At 39.5% G+C, this 25,205-nt stretch overlaps 1 protein-coding gene across 5 annotated transcripts in view; it reads right to left on the bottom strand.

Moving 5' to 3' along the window:
• Positions 1–200: 200 nt before the first annotated feature.
• APP (amyloid beta precursor protein) overlaps positions 201–25,205 on the bottom strand; it is a 232,257-nt gene continuing 207,252 nt past the window's right edge. For 4 of the 5 annotated variants that reach the window (XM_085074630.1, XM_085074611.1, XM_085074641.1 and 1 more), the window contains 4 exons: positions 22,124–22,177; positions 10,606–10,706; positions 7,409–7,555; positions 201–1,454 (listed from right to left, as the gene is read on the bottom strand). In XM_085074630.1, coding sequence (XP_084930756.1) covers positions 1,353–1,454; positions 7,409–7,555; positions 10,606–10,706; positions 22,124–22,177 — 404 coding nt within the window. In that variant the 3' untranslated portion in view covers positions 201–1,352. The remainder of the gene's footprint in view (positions 1,455–7,408; positions 7,556–10,605; positions 10,707–22,123; positions 22,178–25,205) is intronic. The other variant, XM_085074621.1, reaches the window with a different exon arrangement.

The following is a 25,205-nucleotide window of genomic DNA, read 5'->3' as shown; positions in this document are numbered from 1 at the left end:
TCACCAATATAGCATATCGCAGGGTATGGATCTTGCCAGAAAGCCAGCAGAGGTGCGGAGAGGAGACGGAAGAGCTTGCTGGTAAATCACTCCAAGGGGATGGACAGGAAAAAGGGGAAGTTGGTTAGTCATCCACATCACGCTCCTCTGCATGAGTGAGGGTGGCTGGTTGGTGCAGAAACACACCACTCCAAGAGGGCTCCTCCAGGAATGTATTTATTTACATTAAAACACTATTATACAAACTGAAAGTAAAAGAAAAGGAGAACAAAGAAAAGAGACAACATCTTAGAGGGGTAGCTGTTCCAAAGTTGGCACACTCCACTTCCTGCCCTGTCTCACTGTTGCCTTCCTTCTGCTCTGGTCCAATTGTCAGTGCGACGATCTCTAGGATCCCAACCCTCCCTTAGTGTGAACATCTATGTATTCTGTTTAAATGGCTTTCAGAACACTTTGTTTTCTGCCTCCAAAGAAAACTCTTGCCCACACGTTCTTTTCTTAATTTATTTATGTAACACAGTGTAGAAAGCTATCAATTCATAAGCAATGGCTCTGAACAATCATCCTGCAGAGGACCCCTGTTAATTTTCGGCCAGCAGGCACTTCTTCCCCTAGAAGTGCTCACAATTAACAGGGACTCTTTTTAATAACTTTTTTTTTAAGATCAAAAAGATACATGGAAAAGAAAATAAAGTTTACCTTTCAATGCCTAAAGTGTGCACATAAAACAGGCACAAAGAAACAAATGTGTAGTCCCATGATTTCTACATCACTAATACAGCAGGAGCAACAACCTGTACAATAAAATGCAGCTGCAGAGGAAAAGAATTTCAATAACTCATCTGAAATACTTTTTAAAAAATGTTGGTTTACTTTCAAATGCATAGTAATCAGAAAAAAATTCTCAGCAAAGAGAAGCGGCTAAACCCCACAGACACAGAAAGCATCCCCCATCAATTCTTAAAGCATATTTCAATTAGGACTTAATTTCTGTCACAAATCACAAGAATAATATACAACTGGCTAAGGAGCTACATGATAAATAATTGGGAAAGAGAATCTATCCATGCACTAGTTAAATACAGCTAATCTCTTTACAGTACACAAAAAACATTCATTAATAATGTAGTGTAAAGACTGAAATGTAAAGAGAAAGAGAGAAAATACATTACTGATTTTATTAATTCAAGTTCAGGCATCTACTTGTGTTACAGCACAGCTGTCAAAAGGCGAGAATGAGTAAATAATAAAACAGAGCGTTTTTCTTTCTTTCCACATTACTCTATAACTGAACACCAATGGGCAGTGAAGCAATCATTCTGCTGTCCAGCTCATCAGGCTGCTATGGTGTCCTAGTTCTGCATCTGTTCAAAGAACTTGTAGGTGGGATTTTCATAGCCATTTTGCTGCATCTTGGAAAGGTGGCGCTCCTCTGGTGTCACTGCAGCATCCACCTGTCAGGAGAGGGGACAACCAGGGTCACATTTCTGCTTAATTCGCAACATACCCCATACTTCCCCACTTTAAGGCCATCCAATGTACTTTGTACCGTGTGTTTGGGTAGAAAGCATTCTCTGTCTCACCCTTTGGACAGAAGATGACAATATGTCAAGAACAACTCTGTAACTCATTTTATTGCTGCAGAATTTCAAAATCAGCTGACCAAAGCCAGCAGTACCAGCTTTGGAATTTGTTGTCTGGCTTGGGAAACAACTCCCCAGACAAAAAAGGGGGAAGGAGTTTGCCTCTCCTTGCTAGTCCCTCATTATCGGATTTTTTCCCCCCAGCATATATATCAATATTTATACTTGGGATCAGTTGGGTCTCAAAAGAAAAGGAAAAGCTCACAAAAAAGCTGAAGGCAGTGGCTTGAGGCTGCCTTCTGTCTGCATTGTGCTCTCAGATTTGTTGCAGGTGTGCTGGTCTCAAAATAAAAAATTAATTGGAAAAAATAAAATGAGGGTAGCAAGGAAATGCCAGAGCAGCCAGGCACAAGGTGAGTAAAAAATCCCATTGCACTCAAGGACACAGATCTCCTCTAGCTCCAAGGCTGAGTTTGGTTCACTTTAGTGACAAAAAAACTTGATGTGCTTGCACTAGTTTAAGTATTTATACTTAACAAAAATTGACCTTTCCTGATTACTTGGAAGACAGGCACAAAGCTCAGTCAAGACTTCTCCATTGAATACCTGCATCTCCACAAATTATTTTCTTCCTTCACTGAACATTACAGTAATATATAACTCCATCAAATTAGAGTGGCTGAGAACAGCCTTTAAATCTTAATTAGGTATTTTACCTCTACTGTATGACCTCAATAGTTGTGTATTCAAAATCTACTGCATCCTGGATATCCTGCTAAGCACCTATGAACTGCTTGTCAGTTGATTTCATTTGCAACCTGATGTCTCCAGTGTTTGACAGCTCTTAAAAGCAAAGGTTAAAAGTGCATTTTTACAGTGTCAGAAATTTAAAATCAGGAAGGCGCCTAAAATTCTACCATTAAATATTAGGTATGAACATTTTCCTGTGGATTCCTGTAAGCAGTAACCTCTAGGAAATACAGCAATTTGCTTTCAGCATCAAAATAGCCTTTGGGATAATGGAAAGTGTATTCTCTCAAGAAACCCTAACTTACTCTATCTAACCTTTTAATAAAAAAGCAAAGGAGAAGTATCGATGTCTGATATCACTTTTAAATCTACTCTGCAATACTGGAAATAGCTTAGTCAGGTGAGAAGATGTTGGTGAGTTGTTCCCGGATACCCTGGAGAAAGGCTGATGGCATGTTCTTCCCATGCTTGGGACAAAAACAGGCTGTTCAGCTTATTTTTGCAGCTGTTCTTTCATTGCAGCAGGTTACAACACAGTACTGACCACCTTTCCCACAGTACCACCATAAAATGGCTCCTCTCTGAGCCATGTCCTCTTTTATTTGCAGTTTAGGAGAAGAAATGGTTTTGTGTGTGGCACATGCATTGGATAGCTCAGATGAACTGCTAATCCCAAATCAGATCCATTTTCATATCTGTGCCCCTTCTAAATCTCCTTGTCCATGTCCTGACTCTCAAATTGCATTTTAAATCAACATTGTATCTCCCAACAGATGTCTCTTTCTTACACAATAATTAGATATTTTTGTGAAATATCCAACTTTAAATGTTATATATCACTCTATATATGTCGCTCACAAGCTTTTGTAAAACAGCTGGGAACCCTGAGACTTTCAGCAAGCCCTTGACTCCTGTGGGCAAGGAACAGAAGGCTAGGCAGAAATCATCACTGAGCTGTGCTTCCTGTGTTTCAAATTCTGCAATATAACTCGGACTTCACATTCACAGGCTTTCTTCCTCTTTCTTTCTTTTTAAATTGCATTTGCATGTAGTAATTCTCTTATGCAACAATCTCCAAAGCCTTTTATTTCTTCAACTCCTGTGACATGGTTTTAGGTAGCAAGATCATGTTTAGAGGTCATTCTTGCTTTATCTCCCTTGTTTGAGAAACTGGAGCAAAGAGGGAATAGTGTTTTCCTTTCCCTGGCCCCTCCCTCTCCAAAAGTGACAAACTTTTTCTTCTGAAGGATGGAAACTTCCCCTGGCCAGCCCATGTGTGTGCTGAGTGCTCAGCTTGATGGATTTTGATCCATCAGGGACAAAAGAACCCCTGGGATTTTCACAGCCTGTCTCCTCTTCAACCCCTGCTCCCAAATCTCAAGATATTCCTGTACAACCATGTGCTCAGCAGCCAGGGTACAGCTGTGTGCTTGCATTTTGAAGAAGGGTCCATGCCTGCTGCTCTGTGTCCCCTACACAGGCAGCAGGGCTGGGGGAGAGATGGGCTGCACCTCACAGCACTCATCTTTGCCACTACCCCAGGGGCTAGGCTGCATTCTGCTGCTTTACCTGTCCTTTCTGGGAGCTGCCAATTTCTCCCTCCATAAAAACACACCATCTAGATCCATATGCAATGAATCTTTGACTGGCAATCCCTCTACGCTGTTGCTGTTCAGTAGAGCACTTGTTATGCCAGCAATTTAATAGCAGTAGGGACTAACAAACCCATTCCATATAGATTTTGTACAAATGTGCCAAAGGCCTAATCCCTTCCCTGACAACCCATGAATTTAACAGCATTAACAGCATTCTGCCACTGCTGAAGTTGTTGTGAACATGGCTATGAGGGCAAGAACAAAGCAGGAACATGGCAAACGTTCTTGCAGTATTTTCAGCATTTACAGAAAATGAGAATAAAAGCAAGTGCAGAGGAAAAGCCACACTTCACTCTTGAAGTGATGCACCAAGTCAGCCCTGGATCTTGGACACTGTATCACTACTATCTCAGAGCATCCAGTGCTTCTTCAAAACATGAAGTGAGAGTCTCACAATTCACAACTAATCCCACTAACAGACTCTCTTCTAGCATAAAGTTAAAACTCAGTATGAAGTTCTGGGGTTGACAGACCAGGGTTCCATGTGTATTATTACCTGCCCGAGAGCATGTTCATTTCTAGGTGGCTCCCCCAGTAGACCAGAATGCAAACGAGGGGGATGCCAAAACATGTGCTGGACTTCTGTCTTTAAGCTCCAAACCACACTGTATTGAACTCAGCTACCCATTTTAGTTTAAGCCTCTGACACAGCTTTTCTTATTCATGACTAGAAAATGTAGTCAGTACACAGCATAACCTGCTTGTGAGAAAGAAATGGAGTGAGATACCACCACAAATTAAAAAGGAATCAAGGAAACTGCAAGGCAGAAGAGACCAAAGAATTGATGAGACACTTGGAAGAAAATCAAGGAAGAGAAGGAGATTAGAAAAAAAAACGGAAGGTCAGAAAAAAAAAAGACTGGTTTTTTAATGCCTTTACTTTCTTTCCTTCCAGTAGCTCTCTGCTGCTGGATAATTCATCTAACCATCAACTTGCATGTGCTATCATTCATCCTGAATGTCTACTTTTCTACTCTCTTTTACACATTTTGATGCTGCCAAACTCTTCACATTCCCTACAACCTCTGCCCTAGGTACCACTCTGCCAAACTACATGCTTTGAACCCAATTATCTCCTTATCAGTAAATCTCCAAAGCCCCAAAATAAGTAATTTTCAATCTCTCAGTCATTTATTTACTTAACTATGAAAATTCTTTTCCTGGGGAGGCTGAACAACTTTGGAACATTTTTATTCTCAGAGTAGAGAAAAAATGATACTTCTACACAGGACAAGTATATCCATCCTCAAGGCTTACAAAAAGGCTAACAGGATTTTTAATAACTTATATTGTTAAAAAAATCATAGCAAAATGAGAGAGTACAACAGAGGTGACTTTTTGGAAGACAAGAACACAGGTGGAACAAAACCTGCTTTGTAATCTTGCATTATCACGAAGTTAAATTCACACAGTAACTTCTGACACACAACAAAGAGGTGGCAAACTTGTTAAAATACACTCAGCCAAGCTAGAGCTGATGTACAGTTATTTTTATATCAAGTGATTTTGCTCTTCCATGCTTTTTGTGCACAGTATACTAGAGGTGTGCTGTAGCTAAATAAATTAATTCTCTTTAGAAGTGAACAGCTTAATTTTGAAGACATTTTGGTATTAAACATCAATTGTGTATGGGTTTTTTTGTCCCCAGTACAAGTGCTACAAAACTTTTGCCAGCTTAGGACAAAAACAAGTGTTATGCCTTTCTCGCAGGCCAGAAGCTCAGACAGTGAGGCTGTGCAGTCTGCCAAGACCACAGAGCAAGTCTGGCAGAAGGAGGAATCCTGGCTGCCAATGCCAGCAAATCCACAAGGCAACATCATTTACAGTGTGATACTATAAATCCACTAATATTCTTGGTATATCTGCATGCTAAAGCTTCATGGTTTTATCTGTAAAATTTTTTATTCCCTAAGTCATGCTGTCATTTTGACATTAATTACTTATTCAGCTTGTGCATATTATTTCTAGGCCATTTCCAAGTTCACTGTCACCAAAGAAAGCTTGCAGAAGTCCAGGATCACCTTTGCCATGTCATTCTATCAGGCAAAGCCCACCTGGAATTTTAAGGCTGCACTGCAATAATGGTATGTCCACATCCAATGTCTGATTGGGGGCTTTGGCCTACCAAGGCTCCTGGCTTTTACATTCCCACTAAATTCACCCAAAGGAGAGTCTCTGGTGGCACAACTGTTGGCAGCAGATATCAGCTTGGTGGTTTAATACTAAAATCTGCTTCAATTTTCTACAAAATGGGCTGAAAGCTATCACGTTGAAAGCTAAAGCTGAGATTCCTGTTTGCTGTTTTCTATCTCTTGGTCAAAAATTCTGCACAGGTTGCTATCTGTACAAATCACCCCACACTCTTGGTGTTCTTCTATCCATGTCTCTTTGGAAGGTTTCAAACCCCATGGATAACCACAGTGTGGACACAAGGATGCACAAGCACAGGCTTAAGACGAAGGCTTAACACAAACAATTCTTAAGACCTTCATTATCCCAGACAGTGGAATAAATGCGTCACAAAGCACGTGTGTCTCCAGCAAGACCAAAGCAAGGCTCATTTGACTCAAGGTGAAACCAAGATCAACTATGGACTTGATCAAGTCTTCTGTTTTAATCAAAAATGTAAAATACCAATTCTGAATGGCAAAAATATACAAATGTCTCAAGTGCTTACTAATACAAGTACTATCTGCAAACCATACACTCACACAGTAAACTAAAAAAGGAAAAAAAGAGTTACATGAACCTCCTTCCAGTTCTCATAATGAAGTTTTTCTACTTCCAGAGATCTTATGTTAAAGCCATGAAATAGATTAAGTATTTTAAATTACTGTAAATTGACCACAAATTTCCTTGGCAGACTGAGAAGAGACAAGGATTTTAATCTTGAAAATCCTATATAAGAGTCTTGTATACTATTTGTTTCTCAAAACGGTGAGTTTCAGATTAGCCATAAATCAAAAGCTGTTGGTGGTAACAAAAAACGTTATTTAGAGAAGAGAGAGTAATAAAATATCTGTCTAGGGAAAATCCTTGCAGTGCACACACAGCACAAGCTATGGAAGGCCAAATGTTGAAGCTAAATAAAGAAATTGGTATGTGAATTCCCAACAGTAAAACCAGATTTTCCTCTTGTGCAGTCTCTGCTCATTGACTACTGTCTAATTTCTTATAAAAGAAACTTTCCCATTATGATGTGATTGGTCTGCAATAGTTACAGAAGAAAGTTCTGTGGTTTTACACCCACTTCAACATTGTATTTGCATTAACTAAATAAAGCAATTTGATTCCACACTGCTGGATGTAACCACGCCTATATAGCTAAACCCACAGTTTCTTCCTCTATAATTAATATTTATAGAGCAGTGTGTTGTGTTTCACAGGTCACACCAGTCGTGCTTGGAAGTCTTTTCTTACCTCCACAACCCCATGATGAATAGATGTGTACTGCTTCTTCTTCAGCATCACCAAAGTAATGACAATCACTGTTGCTATGACAACACCTCCCACCATTAGTCCAATGATGGCACCTTTATTTGAACCCACATCTTCAGCAAAGAACACCTACAAAAGAAAAATAAAGGAAGATGGCTAATAAAAGACTCCCTGTACATTTGATTAACCTGCCCCACTGCCACAGCAATATAAAGGCTATTGAGGCATCAGTAATTAAACAGTACTGCATGTCTTCCTAATTGCTCAAACATTGGATCGCTGTGCCACAAAGCTCTGAAAGCTGGAGAAGAGCCAGTTTGAGAAATATATATGGTCTGTGGTGTACCAGTGCTGTGCTAAAGGGGGACTCAGCTCCATGTTCAGCTTCACACAGGTCTCAGACAGTAGCTGCCTTGAGTAAGCCAAGTCAAGGTAATTACTGAATGACAGGCTTGAATGGAGTAACCCAGGAGCACACACACATTTCTTTATTTTCAGCATGCTAATCATGAGTGTGGTCAAAAATTTACATCTGTGTGGCTTGTCTGGACTACAACGCATTTCTTTGATAAAAGAGTAGTGAAGGACCTGTAGGACAACAGTGAAATTTGCACGCAGCCAGCTGGGAGAAAATTCTCACATCAAAGGAGACAAGCCAACAAAAGCTATCACTGATTTAAGTGACCATCACCGAATGCTTCAAGATTGTGCAGGACAAAGAGAATGAGCTGTACCTGCATGATGTACTCATGTGAGATCTAGGAGCTAACAGTTGTGTGAAAACCAGAGAAAATTCACTTGAATTATATGCAAGTGGATGAGGCGAAACAGAGGACAGCAAGAGGCTTTGCTGTGCATTTAATAACACTGACTTTTATCAGCAGGAGCAGGTATGAAAAATGGGTGATTATTTTCACTGCCCTGTTCTGTATTCAAAGAACACATTTGATTATTTTACATCTGAGCATATATTACAACCCTTTTGTCTGCTTCTCAGTAGCAGGCTTTTATTATTATTATTTTTAACCAAAATGAGCAAAAATGATTAGAGAATAAATTACATTCACAGAATTGTATGACTACCTCACACTGAAAGACTAAATACTTTGACAAGTATTTAACAAAAATGTAGAGGGAAGCAAGAAACCAGCTGAGAATTATGAGCTATACAACATATGCACTCTTTAAGAAACACAACCTTCCTCAGTAAGGTATTGAAGCATAAAGTATAAATATTTATATTGTTCCTAGTCACAAGCAAGAAATGTGTTTAAACAAAGCTAAAAATTCATTAGAAAGTACACCCAATGGATAGTGTTGGCATGAGCTAATGCAAAGTAGTAATTTCTTCCATCAATTTTAGCTGCCTAGGGCTGAAATTCTGTTACTATGCTATTTCAGAGCACTGTGAAATTGTCCTAGCTAATATACATGTGCAAGAGGGGAAGGCCTTAAGCACTCTGTGCCATGAAAATCAACTTAATGCACAGTTCAAATGCAAACCTCCATAAAGGAGAAAATAACTGCAATTTCAGCCCAATTCAGAAGTCTGCATGTAAAATATATGCCGCTGAATTCAAAGCAATATCCTTAGGAGACTGCTCCAGGAAATTCTACCATGGCACAGAAGGGAAGCACAGATCAAAGTGTTTTCTGCTCCCTGATTTCAAGTTAATGCTAAATGGAGAGGGGCATTGGACAGGAGATGGTGTACGGCAGGGAAGCAATGCCCTGTAAGCATCAGTCCAGTACTTTCTCAGCAGTACCAGAATCCCTGCTCAGTCTCAATTGAAAAGATAACCTAGAAGACAGTTCACTAATTTTTAAATAGTGGTTGTACGTATCAGTCAGAAATATGGCAAAAAATGCTGCGAAAACCTGGAAAGGTCTCATTTTAAACATTATTACCATGTGTAGGGACTGCAATGCCCTCCCCATCAGCCATAGGGAGGGTACTTCCCAGCACCAAATTCCTTGTTGGATGGTATCAAACTACTTAAGACATTGAAGGGTGCTGCTGACAACCAGTAACTACTGCGTCTAGCACACGTTCCTGCAAGTTCCTCCCCTTCTGCACCCTGCACAGGTTTGCTTCATTGGGATGTTTAACCCATCTGAGCTAAGCACGTCAGACGTTACCAAATTAGTGCTAATGCAATCTGGATTAATTCACCAAATTGAGAATTCTCAGTTCTCAGCATCAAAGAGATGGCAGAATATATTTTCACAGAATGACTGCCTAGTTCAAATGCAAATTTGAGTCCCATATAAATTTTGATTTTAAGCACTACTTAGCTTTAAGAATATATTAAGGAAAAAAGCTCTCAAGTTTAATATCAGGATACTGAAAGCCATGGAACTGAAATCTCATCACATAATATACCTTTAAAAAAAAGAAGCAGAACAGGTTTATCGTTAGCATAGCTGTATGGGCTCTTCATTGCTTATTAAGGGACAAAAAAAGCTTTTAGGAGTTGCTTTTCTTACCTACAGTGCTTTGGGTTGTCATCTTTACGTTCAGAAGAAGCACAGCTCAAATGGGAAACAATATTTTGCTCCTACCTGCCCTTCCCCTGTTAATAATAATTTAATATATCTCAAGGAACAAAACACACAGATACAGCCAAACACAAACTAAAATCAAGGCTAGTGGAAAATTTCCTTTTATCCCAAGCATCCATTTTTGTGAAAGGTTATGCTCCATGCATACACCACGACCACTTGTTTTGATGAGAAAGGACTCTATTCCTGAAATGGTGCTGTTCTATTTCTTGCTGCACTGTGCTACGTGTCTCAAACTCTTTTTCTTTTCTTTTTTTAAACTTAGCATTTTCCTTCCTCTGTATCCCTTCTCTTTAGGTAGGAGACAGATGGACTGTGGGGCAAGTATTCTCCATATAAGCACATCCAGTGACGTGGCAGTGCAAGGAGAGCAACTGACAGAATTTCCTCTCATGTGAGGCTCAGTGATTTTCCATCCTCTCTGCTGAAATTGTTCCAGGTTTACGCTCATTGAAGAGAGAACAAGAAAAAAAATAATCTGTTCACATGATAACTTTTTGTTGGCACTTTAAGCATCCACATCACCCAAGTGAAACACGGCCGTAACTAACTTACTAGTTCAAAATTGAATCAGCAACTCAAAATGCATGTGTGGAAAGCACTCTTTGTTCACTCACCAGCTTTTGATGATGAACTTCATATCCTGAGTCATGCCGGAACTCCGCATCCATCTTCACCTCAGCTATCTCTTCTGTCTTAACATTGGTCAACCCGGAACCTGTATCACACCACAAAGACAATTCATTAAACTCAGGATTCAGAAAGATTCTGCTTAACCCCACTGCTGAAGAGCAGAAGGTAACACTGCCATTCACATGGAGGAGGTATGATGCAACGTGAAAGGGAACTGGGAGGAAAGTGAGGTACATCTGGTGTTTCAGTCCCACTAAGGCAACACAGAATGAGCTAGTAAAATTTCTCTGCTGTTAAACGGTCCTTAATTGATGGCAGCTATATTGGTACAAGCATCAAAGGCTTCCAGCATGAAACTCTGCATGAACCAAGCTGTGAGGGACCAACAGAGGCCTCCTGAATTGGCTCACAGGCTGCAGACAGATCTGCTCTGACAGCCTCTTTAACAATGTCAAGAAAATTTGTTGTTGAGGCCAAAATCTTCCTCCTCCCTATGCTAAGGCTGCTGTGAGGAAAGACCAAAATACTGATGGTGTGAGTAGGAGAATTCCAGATATCTTATTTTCTTGCTTCCTGCAAGTCTGTACCTTTCCCACAAACATGCACAAGTTACTAAAATGTTTGTGAAGTTTACAGAGTTCTTGTTTTCAGATTTCATACTGCTCAGAGTTAATGATTCTTCTTCTTCTTCTCCTTCTTCTTCTCATCTCTCTGAGAGATAACTGTCTCTCTTGATTAGAAACATACAGAAAAGCAAGTGAGCACAGCTTGCAACAATTATAACTGTACATAGTTTGAAGTCCTGTTGTCTTATGGGTGTGAAGGGGACATGCTACACTCATGTAACTGGGAGGAAGGCCAAGATTTCCTCCTGGAAAACAGCCTTAGGAGAATGACAGCAGCGGAGCAGTGTGTCCTGTATGTGCGTCTAGGAATACTGAAGAGCTGGCTCTGGCTTATAGACAATACATGGGTATTCATAGAGCTGGTTGTTTTCCTTCTCAGTACCTATGCACTGCCATTTGTATTTCTTGGAGGTACAAATACTGCAGAAGAATGATGTTTACGAGATGTTATTTCCTCTCTCTACTGAATATAATAAGAACAAACTGGTTCATATTCCTTGTTTGTATTTATTTCAGCATTTTCTCGCCCCCAATTCCTCTCTCCAAGGCTTAAATCTGAGAATCCTGGGCTGAACTTAAAGCTTTGATGAAGACGAAGAACCTCTTTTAAAATTCCCAACACTACTGAGTGCTCCTGTGCTCCACTGTCTTGCTAGACTCCAATATTAATTCTTTAAGACTCCCATGTGCCAGTGAGCTCCACAGAACAAAATAGTACTCAATCCAAGAATTATTGCCCTTTTATTGCCTTTGAAAGTGCAATTTCTTTTTTCATTAAGTGCTGGTTTATTTTTGAATTATGAACCAGCAAGAACAGACCTTCCCAAGAACTTCTCTGGACTGTACAGACATCCCACTCTAAGGTTCTGATCTTTCTTTTCATAGGAAACCATGCAAAGAAGAGAACAAGAATCATCTTCATGCTATAAAGAATTTACGGTTATTTTCTTGAAGAGCCTGACTGCCCCACAGAGTTTACATTACTATATTTCTGGGGGTTTTTTTGGTTGTTTCTTATTTTAAGGAATTAAGCACTTCAACCCCTCAAATTTCTTTACTAAATTCCTGATTTTTGATGCTACATCACAGTACTGACACAAATATATTATGACATTTATATATGGGAGACCATTTCTAAATGCAAGAACTGTAAAGTACTTAAGGAATTGCAGTCTGTCAATGAAAAGCAGGAGGAAATGGAATTGCAGGAAATAAAGCCCACATGGTCCCTGAAAACAGGTTTAACTTTCCATCCCTGAAGCATCTACGGCTATTTTTCCAAATTAAGAGTACAATTTACTCTCTTTTGTGCATCATCTCAAAAAGTACCCCATACACCTGCATGCATGGGAAGTGAGGAAAAGGAAGTCGGAGACTGAAATGTTATGGTTTATGGCTTACACATTTTTACAAAGCACTCTGGCCTATTATAGCAAAACCTTGTAACAAAACCTGCACTGAAGACCACCACAACCTGAATGGGCCTCCTGACTGAGGCCCCAGACTGTAAGCTGATTTAAGTGACACTCTTCTCAGGTCTGGGCTTGGGGAAAAGAATTCTTTCACAGGAAGATTAAGCCCAGCACCTTCAGGGTGGAGGCTATAGCCCCAGGCTTATCTGCTGCCAGGCTTCTACAGACCCGGACACCAATGAGGGGAGGAGGAGAGATTTTGGGTGTGTGACACAGCCTCTGGTCAGAGGCAGTTAATGCCCATCCTCCACTGTGCAAACTAGCCCAGCTGCAGGGACCCCCACCCCGAGAAAGCTGCATCTACTGGACATCCACATGGGGTGCAGTTGAGGGGGTGTCATGGCCCATCAAAAGCCCTCCCGAAGAGGTCCCCAGACCCTGCAACACAGCACTGCACATGATGCAACAGATCCAGAGTCTTGCAAGGGACAGTGTCAAACTGCCCCCCTCTCCCCACCTCGGGAGGAAACTGGGTCTTCCCACCAGTTCAAATGTGTATTAATCCATTGGATGCTATACTTTTTGGCAGGGGACCCTCACCACCAAGACCAGATGGAGGGGAACGATGGAGACATTGTTGGGACCCATGGTGGAGTGATATGCTTCTACTTAATCTGTCTCTGTCACTCTCCCTGCCCACCCCACCCCACCCCACCCCCTCCCTCCCTTCCTTCCTTTCCTTCCTTTCCTTCCTTCCTTCCTTCCTTCCTTCCTTCCTTCCTTCCTTCCTTCCTTCCTTCCTTCCTTCCTTCCTTCCTTCCTTCCTTCCTTCCTTCCTTCCTTCCTTCCTTCCTTCCTTCCTTCCTTCCTTCCTTCCTTCCTTCCTTCCTTCCTTCCTTCCTTCCTTTCCTTCCTCTTTGCCTCTTCTAATATTAAATAAAATATATCAATTGATACCAATTTTTTGGTATCAACATCTAACCGCATTTGGTTTTAATCATATTTTGGAGAATATTCCAAACCCACAGGTTCATTCAATGTTTTTCACAGAGAGTTTTGCTCCTCTGTGATTAGAGCAGATCACAACAAAGGAGAACATGTATCTGCCTGCACGGAGGCTTGCCCTGTCAACCCCTCCTGCCTTTTTGGGTTTAGGATTAAAAGGGAAGGAGGAAAATTCCAGTAGTGGAGTACCAGTGCAGTAGCTGGGGGGAAAGGGCTTTCCCAGGATTTTCTTCACAGCCCACAGCTGCAGTGGCTGAAGAAGAGGCTGCTCCTGGCTGCTCACCACTGTCCATGGCCATGCTTGTTGCCCCTAATAGACACCCTGGCAAAAGCACCACATGGAAATTCCTCCAAGGCAAAGGCCTGAGGAACTTCACAACTTGGCTGCTACAGCTGGCAAATCCACTGAAGCTATAAATATTGATTAGAACATATCCACACACATATACGACAAATCAGTGAAAAATCTACTTGTCTTTTTTTGAGGGAAGTCCTGCCTCCCAAACCTCTTAGAGGTCACTAGAAGAGGTAGGAGTCACATGGGAAACAGTGATTCTGCTTGCTGTGAATCTAGATTTCCAAAAAGCTTTTGAAAAGGTCCCTGATCAAAGCTCTGTCAGAAGCTAAAATGCCAAGGATTAGAAGGGAAAATCCTACATGACTTTCCGTAACTGACTAAGAGAAGGAAATGAAGCGTAAATGCCAATCTGTTTTTCACAATGGAGAAATGCAGAAGGATCTTACAAATTCCAAGGGCACAATAGAAGGGAAATGATATTCAATGTTGATATAATGCAAAGTGGTGTTTGTGAGTATACACAGCCCTAACTATACATATAGCTAGTTATAAAGACTCTAATTTAGCTCTCTTCCACCCAGGACAGAGACCTTGCAGTCACTGAGGGTAGTAACTCTGTAGGCACTTGGCTCAGTAGCAGTCAAAAAGGCAAAGAGAAGTCAAAAAGGCAAAGAGAAGTCAAAAAGGCAGGGGCAATTATGAGAAAATAGAGAAAACAGAAAACATTGTTACACTGCTGTATAAATGATGCACCCTCGTTTTAAATCAGGCTCTTTGTTCTGGTCACCCCACCTCACACAAAAGCAGAAGAACTACAAAGGATATAATGCAGGGAGACACAGATTATCACAGGTATGGAATGGTTTCTGTACATGAATGACTAAAACTAGGAGTCTTCAGACTAGAAGAGGCAAAGGAGGTGAAACAACAGAGTTGTGTGACTGCACATGATAAGGGGAAAGTCTACAGGAAATGGTCATTCATTATTTCTCCCAAGAAAGTACAGGACACCAACACAGCTACAACACAGTAAATTGAAAGTAACACAAGAATGTGTGTGTATATGTCTATAATTCAGCACAATGCAAAATTGGACTGTGGAACTCGCTGGCACAAATCATACAGATGCTCAAAACACAAATGAACAAATGCGAAGAAGAAAAGGCTCCTTCAGTCCTGGTACGTACCAAATGATAGCTGCCAAAAGCACAGTGGATGTGCCAGGGTATATGGCAGAGGTGAAATCTGTCCATAGAGATAGGAAAATGGACACAAGCACTTCTGCTCTTGGGGTCTGACCACTTTTACTTAAAGCAAGGCTGCAATAGCTGAGACTATGCATCTTTGTCAGCTTCTGTATAACAGCCAAACGCCACAGGCAGGAGTTACAGCAGCATTTTTGGGGCAGAACAGGTCATCTCAATGAGCAACAGAAGGTGGTGGTAAGTTCACCAGTAGCCTCAGCTAGTGGAAAAATGCAGGCTCAGGCTTCCCTAGAGCAACATTTCTTGTCTGATTCCCTTTCCTCCTCCCATTCCAATCAAATAGTAGCATGGGAGCCATGCTTTCAGCATGTAGCAGGCTAAACCATGGTTTTTTGCCTTGAGATCAGGCAGAAATTTTTTGGTTTGGGCCAAGTAACAAAGCTCCCGTGAAAATGCCATGGAATCTGAACAGAAGGTAGGACCTGATAATAGGAAGTTAATGATGTTAAGGCTTCTGAAACTTGTTTTCGGCAACTTGCACCAGAAAAAGGTCAGAAACAGAAAAATCTTTTTTTTAGCTGTTGCACTAAGAAACCCAATAGTAACTGTTTCCTTCCTTCTATCTCCCTTACAAGGGAGGAAAAAGACTTCAACTAGGGCAAACTGCTGGTCTTCTGCAAATAAATGGTTATATAGTAAGGAGAAGTATGACATTGTACTGGAATCAATTAAATATCTGGTACGAGATATAAATGTATATGGGGTCATATATGTCTTTCCACAATGTTACATTATGGAATTGAGCCTTTTTTCTTAAGAGGTTCTTAATTACCAGTTCATTCACTTTACTGATCTGGTGACCACACCTTTAGACTTGCATGCTAAAATCAAAGATATACTTTTCAAAGGTAGTAACTGAAGAAGGAAAAATTCAGGGTCTTGCTAAAATTTTGACCAGAGGTAAGATGAAAACAGTCAAGGGATTCCTAATACCTCTCTACCCTTGCATTGAAGACAAGCATACAAGGAAAAGTTCTCTCTCTGACTAGAACTTCAATCCTGACATAAAATGACGTTTTTTCACTACCAATTCTAAAATACACAACCCAAACACAAAAGCCAATACATAAGATGAAAAGTAAGAGCAACAGCCACATTGCAAATTCACAAATAATGATTATTTTCAAGAGCTTTTCTTCTGAATTACATACCATCTTTAGGGGGTTGCATGCCTAACTGCTGTGCTTTAAAAATGCTTCGATTCAGCTGGCAAATACATTAATTCACAGCTCCTTAGAAAAACTGACAAAACTGTTTTGTTATAAAAATCATAGGCTTAAAAGCTTCCAGTGAAATTCAACAAAATGAGCTAACTATGACACGCTTTTATTGATATTGCTTTTAATTAGCAATATTGACTGCATTTATACATACATGTGTACACAGGCCTGTATGCACACATGTATTTCCAAACATCAAAAAATAGAGAGTATGAAATCCTTATTTTTCCTTGCCCTAAAGGGAAAAAAATAATAATATGGAGTGAAAAACAACTAATATGAAATAAAAACCATGTAGCTGCTTCGGGGAACACTTTACACTCACATTGATGAGCTTCTGTGTTTGTGTAAATATATATATTTATGCTTTCAGAAGACTAAAAAAGGATACTGTGAGTTCCACCAGAATATAATTAGGTGCACATTATCTACTATACTGCTTGCAACTGCTTTATATACTGGTTACATAAACAGCTAAAAAGGTTTTGTGATATTGTTTTGCATTATCTGATATAGTTAACTGCGCCTGAGGTTACATCTAGAATTAAAAATTAAATCTCTAAGTGTAGCAAGTTGTTGAAACAACTAGACCCTGGGCGGTCACTACACAGAGAAAACCAAGTAGCAGTTAGAGTGCATTCAGGACTGCATTCAGGACTGACTGCATTCAGGAAAACATTTGGCTCCATGTCCATGAACTGTGCTTGAGTCACAGCAAGAACAAGAAAAAAAGAATTGTTGAATCAAAGCCTGTTCCAAGTGTGGCAAACAGCTTTATCTGGGTTAAGCTTCATCTAAGATAAAAAGGGTGGAAGGGCATGAATGCAGTCTTTGAACAACACCCCCCGGGGTAGACAGCTGCCTGTTCTAACTAGAAGTTCAAATATTAGTTCCATATGACCCTGTGACTTTGTGCAGGTCACTTAATTTTGAAATGAAAGAAGAATGAAGATTGTGCACTCATCAAGATGAAAATGAAGACTATATACTCAATTTTGCAAGGACAACTCTTTGAGGAATATGGACTTTTAGGACTGCGTGGAAATAAAACTTTCTGATCTCTCCTTCGACATCAGTGAAAAGCTGGTTCACTTTTACTTCATGGATGATGATGGGGCTCTCAAATTGAACAAAGCAGAGAGTAAGTGCAAGAAAAGTGTTATCTTTTTTACAAAAGAATCTCATTGGAATGGAATATAAAGTAATTTTTTTTGGAATATATGTGTGTAGAAATTAATAAACAAAACAACTAAAATCTGGTTTCATGATCTTCTCGGCATGTCAATCAAGATGCTGTGCATATGCACCTATAATTGCATTCACAGTTAGCAATGATCTCATTTATAAAATAACCCAAAACAATCTAATGGAAAAAAAATCCATTAATGATTTTTATTTGGTAGCTGCAGATAGTTTTTTTTAAGGCAACTATATTCAACTAACATCACAAAGACAGGAAAAAAATATGTTAGCAGTTTCTGGCAAGAAAATCATAAATAATTCACTAAGCTGCTCTATGCCCTCCCCTTATATAGACTGCAGCATGTGTGCTAATAATTCTGCAGAAGAGCCATGAGGCTTACAGAGCTTCTGCAAGCATGAGGAAAAAAACCCCTCAGCTTTTTATGTAATGTCATAAAGACAGACATTATCGTGGTTTATTAGCAGAAGGGCCAAAGACAGAGAAGTAGCTTTATATGCAATGTTTCCTCAAAATAATTAAATGTTTGCAAAAATGATCAACTGACATAGAGTTGGACTAATGCAAAAAGCCCCAACATGTCCAAACTATACTACATGGAAGGAAGTGACATAGTTAATATCATAAAATCCTTGCATTGTGAATTATGGGCATCCTGTAAGTGATGCAATTACAGCTGTGAGTGTATACTTACAGCTGCAACTCAGCAACAGATGAAAATATGGTATGCCCTGAACAGAGCATTTGTTGTTTATCACCTTGAGCTACAGAAAATATGCTAATATTAACATCCCTTCTGATGCCATGTTTTTTAATCTTCACTCAATTTCCACAGATTAGACCTGCTGAATTAATGTAAGTAAAATGAGCTTACTTATGAGCATCTAAAGATGTTTTTTTATGTATTTTTATGTGTATATGTCTCTATATGTACATGCACACACACACAAAGAAAAAGTTACTAATAAACAGATACCCAAAATTCAGTAGCAAGAAATTAAGAATTCATCACGAAAAAGTGACCGCTGGAGCACAGGAGAGAAAGAAACACTACTGAAGACGTTGTTACAGTGAGACTATCAAGGAAAGAGGTACTTGTTCTATCTGAAGCTCTTGCTATGGAAGTTCTCAGGCTGGGCTGGAGCCTTCTAACATCTAACATCTCCCTGTACAAAGCAATTTATAATTAGCAAGAAATATGTCATAAATGTGTTATAATTTTTTGCTGTATTAAAGACTAGCTCACTGATGACTACTTAGTACATCTAGGTATTTTTCTTCCCTTTGACCTTTTACCATCTCATTTACTTCCTTTACGGGAAGGAGATGATAAGAAAGGGTTTTAAGCATAATTCTTACTTTTGTTTGCCCATTTGTGAATTAAGAAGGAGAAAGACAGTAAGATGAGGCACTAGAGTCCTTTTATAACACCCAGGTGAATTACACAGATGTTTTATCCATACTAGAAAATGGGGTTCATCCAGACAATATTCTTTCCCTAGCACTGATGTAGATCAAATTCCAATTCAAGCTTTAACCGGACAGCCAAACTGAAGCGTAACAGAGGTGAGGGTTTAGACAACTAGCATAAATTTCAACAAATGCTTTAAACTTGGTCCTTACTCATAAGCTTTCCTGCTCACAGACTTTATTTTTTGAAAGAGAATGATGTGGTGAAGGAAAAAGATTCTAGGTATCACAAATACTGCCAACTAAATACTTGCTGGATCAGATGATCCTTGAGGTCCCCTTTCGACCTAGTATTCTATGATTCTCTGACTCTGTTCTGTTCTGTGACCAAACAGTCTCTCTCATGAGAAAATGACAAAGATGATCCGCATGATTTTGACCTGCCTTTAAGAAAAACATAGTGATCATTATAAGAATGTTGTCTGAGCAAAAAGTACCAAAAATAAAATGAAAGACAAAAGGCACACGTTTGCATGTTTGTCTTAGTCCTTTCAGAGCTCATTTTCTTCGAGGACTTTAAACAGCAACAAAACATTCAGTTTTTCAGGCTTGAAGTGTTGCAAGTTGACATGACACCAATATTTTCACCCTGAAGAAGCAGGTCACTTGAGCCAAGCAAGCAGAGCACCAACTGGAAAGTCAGTCCCATGGAAAGGGCAAACCTTTCGGGAAACCAACAAGAAGCTAGGCAATTAAAACAAAAATTTACAAGCAGCTGCATGTATTAATCTGCAGGTCTTTTGTTTATACTTTTTTACTCTCATCTCTATTTTACTCTATTTTTTTAGATTTTTTTTCAATAATAGCCCCAAATTGTAAAAACAGACTATCCCAAAAGGACAGCGACTGCACAAAAAGTATTTCTTTGCCTTTTTGAATATCTAATATAGAAATTTTATTTGTAATTACCAAGTAAAATGGTTTTAAAGCACACATTTTTAAACTATCAGAGTCCCTTTTGTACTTCACAGTTTAAATAAGCATCCTCTATTCCCTGGTACATGAAGACACTCAGATTGGAAAAATTTCTCAGTTAAACTGAAATTTTATCTCATATAAATTGCTTTTGATGGATGATGAAAAACCACATGGACATTTATAGACAGAATCTCTGCCAGTAAGAAAATTTTTTTCTAAATCTGGAAATGGTGATTGAAAACATAGGGAAGTGCACTACTTTTGCACTTAAACAGAACACTGAGGATATACTCCACGTGATTTTCACTATGCAAAAGTTACAGCATCTGCTGGAAATTTCAAGCCATAATGTTCACATGCTGAAATAGTTTTTACCTGTCCTTAGTAGTCTATTGCACACATTCACCAAGATCACTCATGACTTATTCTAAGCTTACTTTTAAAACTATTTGTATCACCCCAACCAACAAAGCGCCCTGATGCAGTTGACTAAAACATAAGTGTTTCACTCTGAAACTAGAGTGTGGCAGTGTGAGAAAATCCTTCCTCTAGAGATGGGACACTGAGGATTTCTGAAACGTGTGTCTATGTGTGAGGGAACTGAAGAGAGGAAGGAATAATCTTTAATAATAAATATGGGCTGCATAACATGAGATTTTTCAAGATGACTGAAATGAAAATTGTAAATAATCACAGATTTTAGTATTATTATATATATTTATATTATTGTTAATATTAATTATTCTTTGTTATGAATTAAAATTACAAAATTTGGATTAAAAATATGCATGTTTCATCTGTGATATTTCTACTGCACTTGGGGAAGAAAGTAGATAACGTAGTACTGAAGGGATTTCCCCTGATCCCAAGATTTTTGGCATTGTAGCTCTATACCTGATTCCAGGCTCTCTTCGTGGACTGCATTAAGACTCCAAACACAAGTAAAGATGTCAGATTCCCAAAACAGTGCTAGGAGCACATTACCTGGCCAGTTCCCATAGCCCAATTGCTGCAACATATGAGCTTATTTTACCTCTCAACTATAGAAATTTCAGCAATTTCTGTAGTTGCTAAACATGGGTGAGTTATCTGAAAGATTTAAAAACACTAGGAAGGTGCTGTCCATGATGCTATATAATGGATGTTTGGAAGACAAGACGAAGGCATGAAGGGAAAAAGGACTGGTCAGTTTAATCTGATCCAAAGAAAGAAAACACAATTATGATGTGACACTGAAATATATTCTCACTATGTTGGACAGTCAGCAAGTAACCTCTTCTGAAATAAAAGGCTGTTTCCTCTCAATGGAATCAGCAGTTTCCAGATAATTCTGAACAAAAAACAGAGGAAAAACAACCCCAAAAGAAAAAAAAAAAGTTAGTATGAGAAGCTAAAGTCTTTTTTCCTTTTGGAAACTGGAATCATCCCATTTTAACTTTTCCAAACATTTATAGCAGCCTGACTCAACCTAGTGAACTGCTATTATTCTGAAATCAATACAAAGACAGAGGTACCTACAGAGGAGAAACAATCACCCTGCTCTGTCCTAGAATGGAATCAATAGCCGTGTCCTCAGGTGTCCTCAGGGAATCCAGAGGGATAATACCAATTTTTAGATATCTGGAGGTAAGTAAGAAAAGTACTGCAGCAAGAAATATAAATGCGCCCTGCAGTTCTGAAATTGCACACATTAATTCTTTATTAGACCTGCTCACTCTACATAGAGGATTTGACATTTCTATCATAAATTTCCAAATTAGAAGTAGTGTCTGTACTAGGCGTTACCAAATTTACCATCTTCTGCACCTGCCAAAGTGTTATTGCTGGAAGAGATGAGACCTTTGATACAAACCAGTTCTGGGTCTGGGCACTCCCACTGCAAGCACACATCCCAAATGCCCTTTGACAAGGACAGCACTCACACAGGGGGAATTTGTGAGGGACTGATGCTTCCCTCATTCATGGAAGAGCATTACATTTTATGAGAAGGGTACATCTAAGCAAAGGTAAATCATCAGGTCAGCTCCAGCAGACCACATGCATGCCAGAAAAATACAGGTTAGGTAAAAGCCATGCAAGTCATATACCTGGTCGTGTGGTGAGTCCTCTGTCTGCAGCTGGGCGGGCATCAACGGGCTCAACTAGGCATGTGCAATAAGGAAACAAAAAAGCAAACAAAAATAAACAAAATCCCCCAAAATTAAAAAGTCAACTGCTCTTCTGTTGGGACAGTGAAGGAGAGACATACCACATACACAAGGTTGCTAAAGCAACAGCTAGAAAATATCTGCCTTCAGTTAATCCTGAAAGTAAAAGGAAAGGAGGACATGACTTCACAAGGAATGCTTCAGAGCTGATGTGCCAATTTTACATCATATTCGGGTTACTCCTTTAAGTGAGAAACCATTAAGACCAAAGAATTTCTGTCAATAAAACAAAACTATATTCATTACATGCAAACGTCTTCCCATTGTTTCATCAAAACTGGCAGCCAGAATGGACATGATAAGTTCCTGCAGCTGCTCTTTATCAATATTGACTTTAAGGCCTACTGAATCCCTCAATTTTCCTTCCAACAGGGATTCTTTACAGCACCAGCTATAACATTTAAACAAAGTAAACTGCATTTTGCAAATACAATCAATACTTCATTCCTATATGTTCTGATTTGTGAACAGCATATTTGTCTTTCAGTTTTTGAAAGGGAAACAAAGAAGAAACAGAAATTTCTATCCAACTGAGTGCCATACACAGTTTTACAAAACACTTTTATTATATTACTAAGGCTGTATCAGCTGAAACCTCAGGTTGATGAAGCTCACTGGCACTTATAGAAAAGCAGGATTTGCAAAACTTAGAGCTATTTAAGTCACTGCCTACAGCCTCAGTTAAGTTTGAACATACTGGAAATGTTTATTAAAACATTCCGATTTTAACCCTCTTTTTTGGTTGTTTCTATCTTTTGCTCCAATTGTGTTGCCTTCCTTATCTACTCAAGTGACAGTGTCAAAGAACTTAAATTCAAAAATGAGGTGTTACACTGTGCCTTAGAATTCAGAATTTTTAACACATGATATACTCATTCATTTGAACTTCTGGATTTAGGTATAAGCCTTCATCAGCAGTAAGTGAGCAGCAATAACACAGGAAATCTGACAGACCCACAGTTTTCAATCACGAAATACTGCTCATCAGAAAATCACACAAACCAGATGATACTGCTGATTTGAGCAATGGAACTGCCCATCTTCTCAGGAAGTCTGTGTCACCGTCACTGGCTTAGTGTTCCTGTGGGTCTGACAAACAACCTATCATGCTTGTAATTGAAAGCCTAAGTGGCTCCCTGGTCCTTTGCACACAAGAGATGACTGCAAGAGCTCCTGGCTCTGAAAAATACAGTATATCAGCTTTAGAGCAGCTGCAGACTAAAAGCACATCAGTGCATCTGACTCACTTGTGTCTCCAGAAAGGCAGACTTTCACGGAGCTTGCTGGTCTGGTGCTGCAGACAAGCCATCAGGGCACTTTCCTTCACAGCAGTTTAGAGTGGCACTAGCAGACCGTGTAATTGCTTTCCTTACATAGCTCTATACAAAATGCAATTTCCATCCTTAACTAGAAACTACAGTTTTGAGTATTTTCCTATTTATGTCTTCTGCTAGGTTTTACAATATTGTCAGCACCAACCCTCAGGCAGGTCAGCAGTAATTTTCAGTGGCAAGGACCCAAGGGAAGAAACAACTATGAGCAAATACTACCCACACTGTCCTTGCAGACCCCTCCTCTGTTGCCTTGGCCCTTGCCTCCTCCCTAGAAGGCTGAAGAGTTTTATTTACCTCCTGCTCTGTAATCCTACATGGCCACAGCTATTGAGAACTGAGAGAGAAGCCTGTGGATAGCAACAGAAATGGGAGTAGGTGAAGGGGAAAAGGATAGAGGAAGTTCTGTTGTACAGTAGTATGGATCTGACCTCAGAGTAATGCATTATTTGTGGTTAGGTGAAAGTATTACTAATGAATAATTCCTCTTGTCATCTATAAGTTTGGAAGCACTTTACAGGGGGGAAAGGTAAACACCACTGACACATTTCATAACTGATGCAGAAGTGTAAAGACCTGGTCAAGGTCATAAACCAGCTGCAGAGCAAAAACTGGAGGCAAATGATAAGAGTGAAGGGTCTTAAAAGCAGACTGTGATGCCAGGCAGCATGATATAAAGAAAGGCTGGTTTCTGGAGAACCCTGAGCAACCATCTTTTGAATTTCAGTTGCATTTTAAAACCCGTTTGCTCTGCCCCAGTAAGTGCCCCATTACTGATGTATGCACAAACAGCAGTTAACTCTGAAAATCTTGTCTGTGGGTTTTCTCACTGTCTGCCTCACTGGACCACATCATTACAACAGCTAATGAAGAGAGGAGAAATTTAAACCCACTATAGCACTTATCAATAATCAAAACTCAAATATGTACCATGTATTATTATAAAAAGTGCATTAATTTTGATGCTCCAGAATTATATTTCTTTTGAATATAATTCCATGTGCACAGAAATAAGACTGAAAATGCATTGTCCAGATAGACTCATCACACTAAATTGGTACATGTTTGTTTACACTCACTACTCAGGCTTCACAGAGGCCACACATCCCACCTTTACCTAATATTAATACATCTCAGAAGAGCAAGAGAGAACATGCTTGCTTCTCTTTTCAAAAGTAAAAGAAAAGTGCATCAAAAGCTGGTACAAACCAGCAGGTGAGGAGTGCTATGTGATGATCACCTATCAAGAACACTGTTGAAGGGAGCAACTAGACAAATCACGTGGATAATACAGTATATTTATAGGAACCTCACTTTAGAGAAATACTAGATATAGACTCCTATAATGTGCAAGCTAAAATACAAAGGGTAAATCATCAAACCCAGTTAGTCACTGGCAAAATGCCCAGCAGGCTTGGCAGTGTCAGAGCTTTATAGCTATTGGGCATTTGTTGAGGGTCACCTGGGAAGATGCATTTTGCATTTTTGAAATACAGTTTCCTGACATTTTTCATGGTGTCTCTACAGGGTCATCAGAAAATGTTTTTTGTCAACCTAATTTGTGTTGCCGCATGCTGGACATCCATACAGCCATGCAAGTAGTGTAGTATATTACCTACTGCTTTGGATTA

This window comes from Lichenostomus cassidix, chromosome 1, assembly GCF_008360975.1.
Source record: "Lichenostomus cassidix isolate B80296 chromosome 1, HeHo_3.0, whole genome shotgun sequence".
Classification (NCBI taxonomy): Eukaryota; Metazoa; Chordata; class Aves; order Passeriformes; family Meliphagidae; genus Lichenostomus; species Lichenostomus cassidix.
Note: the sequence above shows the minus strand (reverse complement) of the source record. Positions and strands in the feature narration are given on the sequence as shown.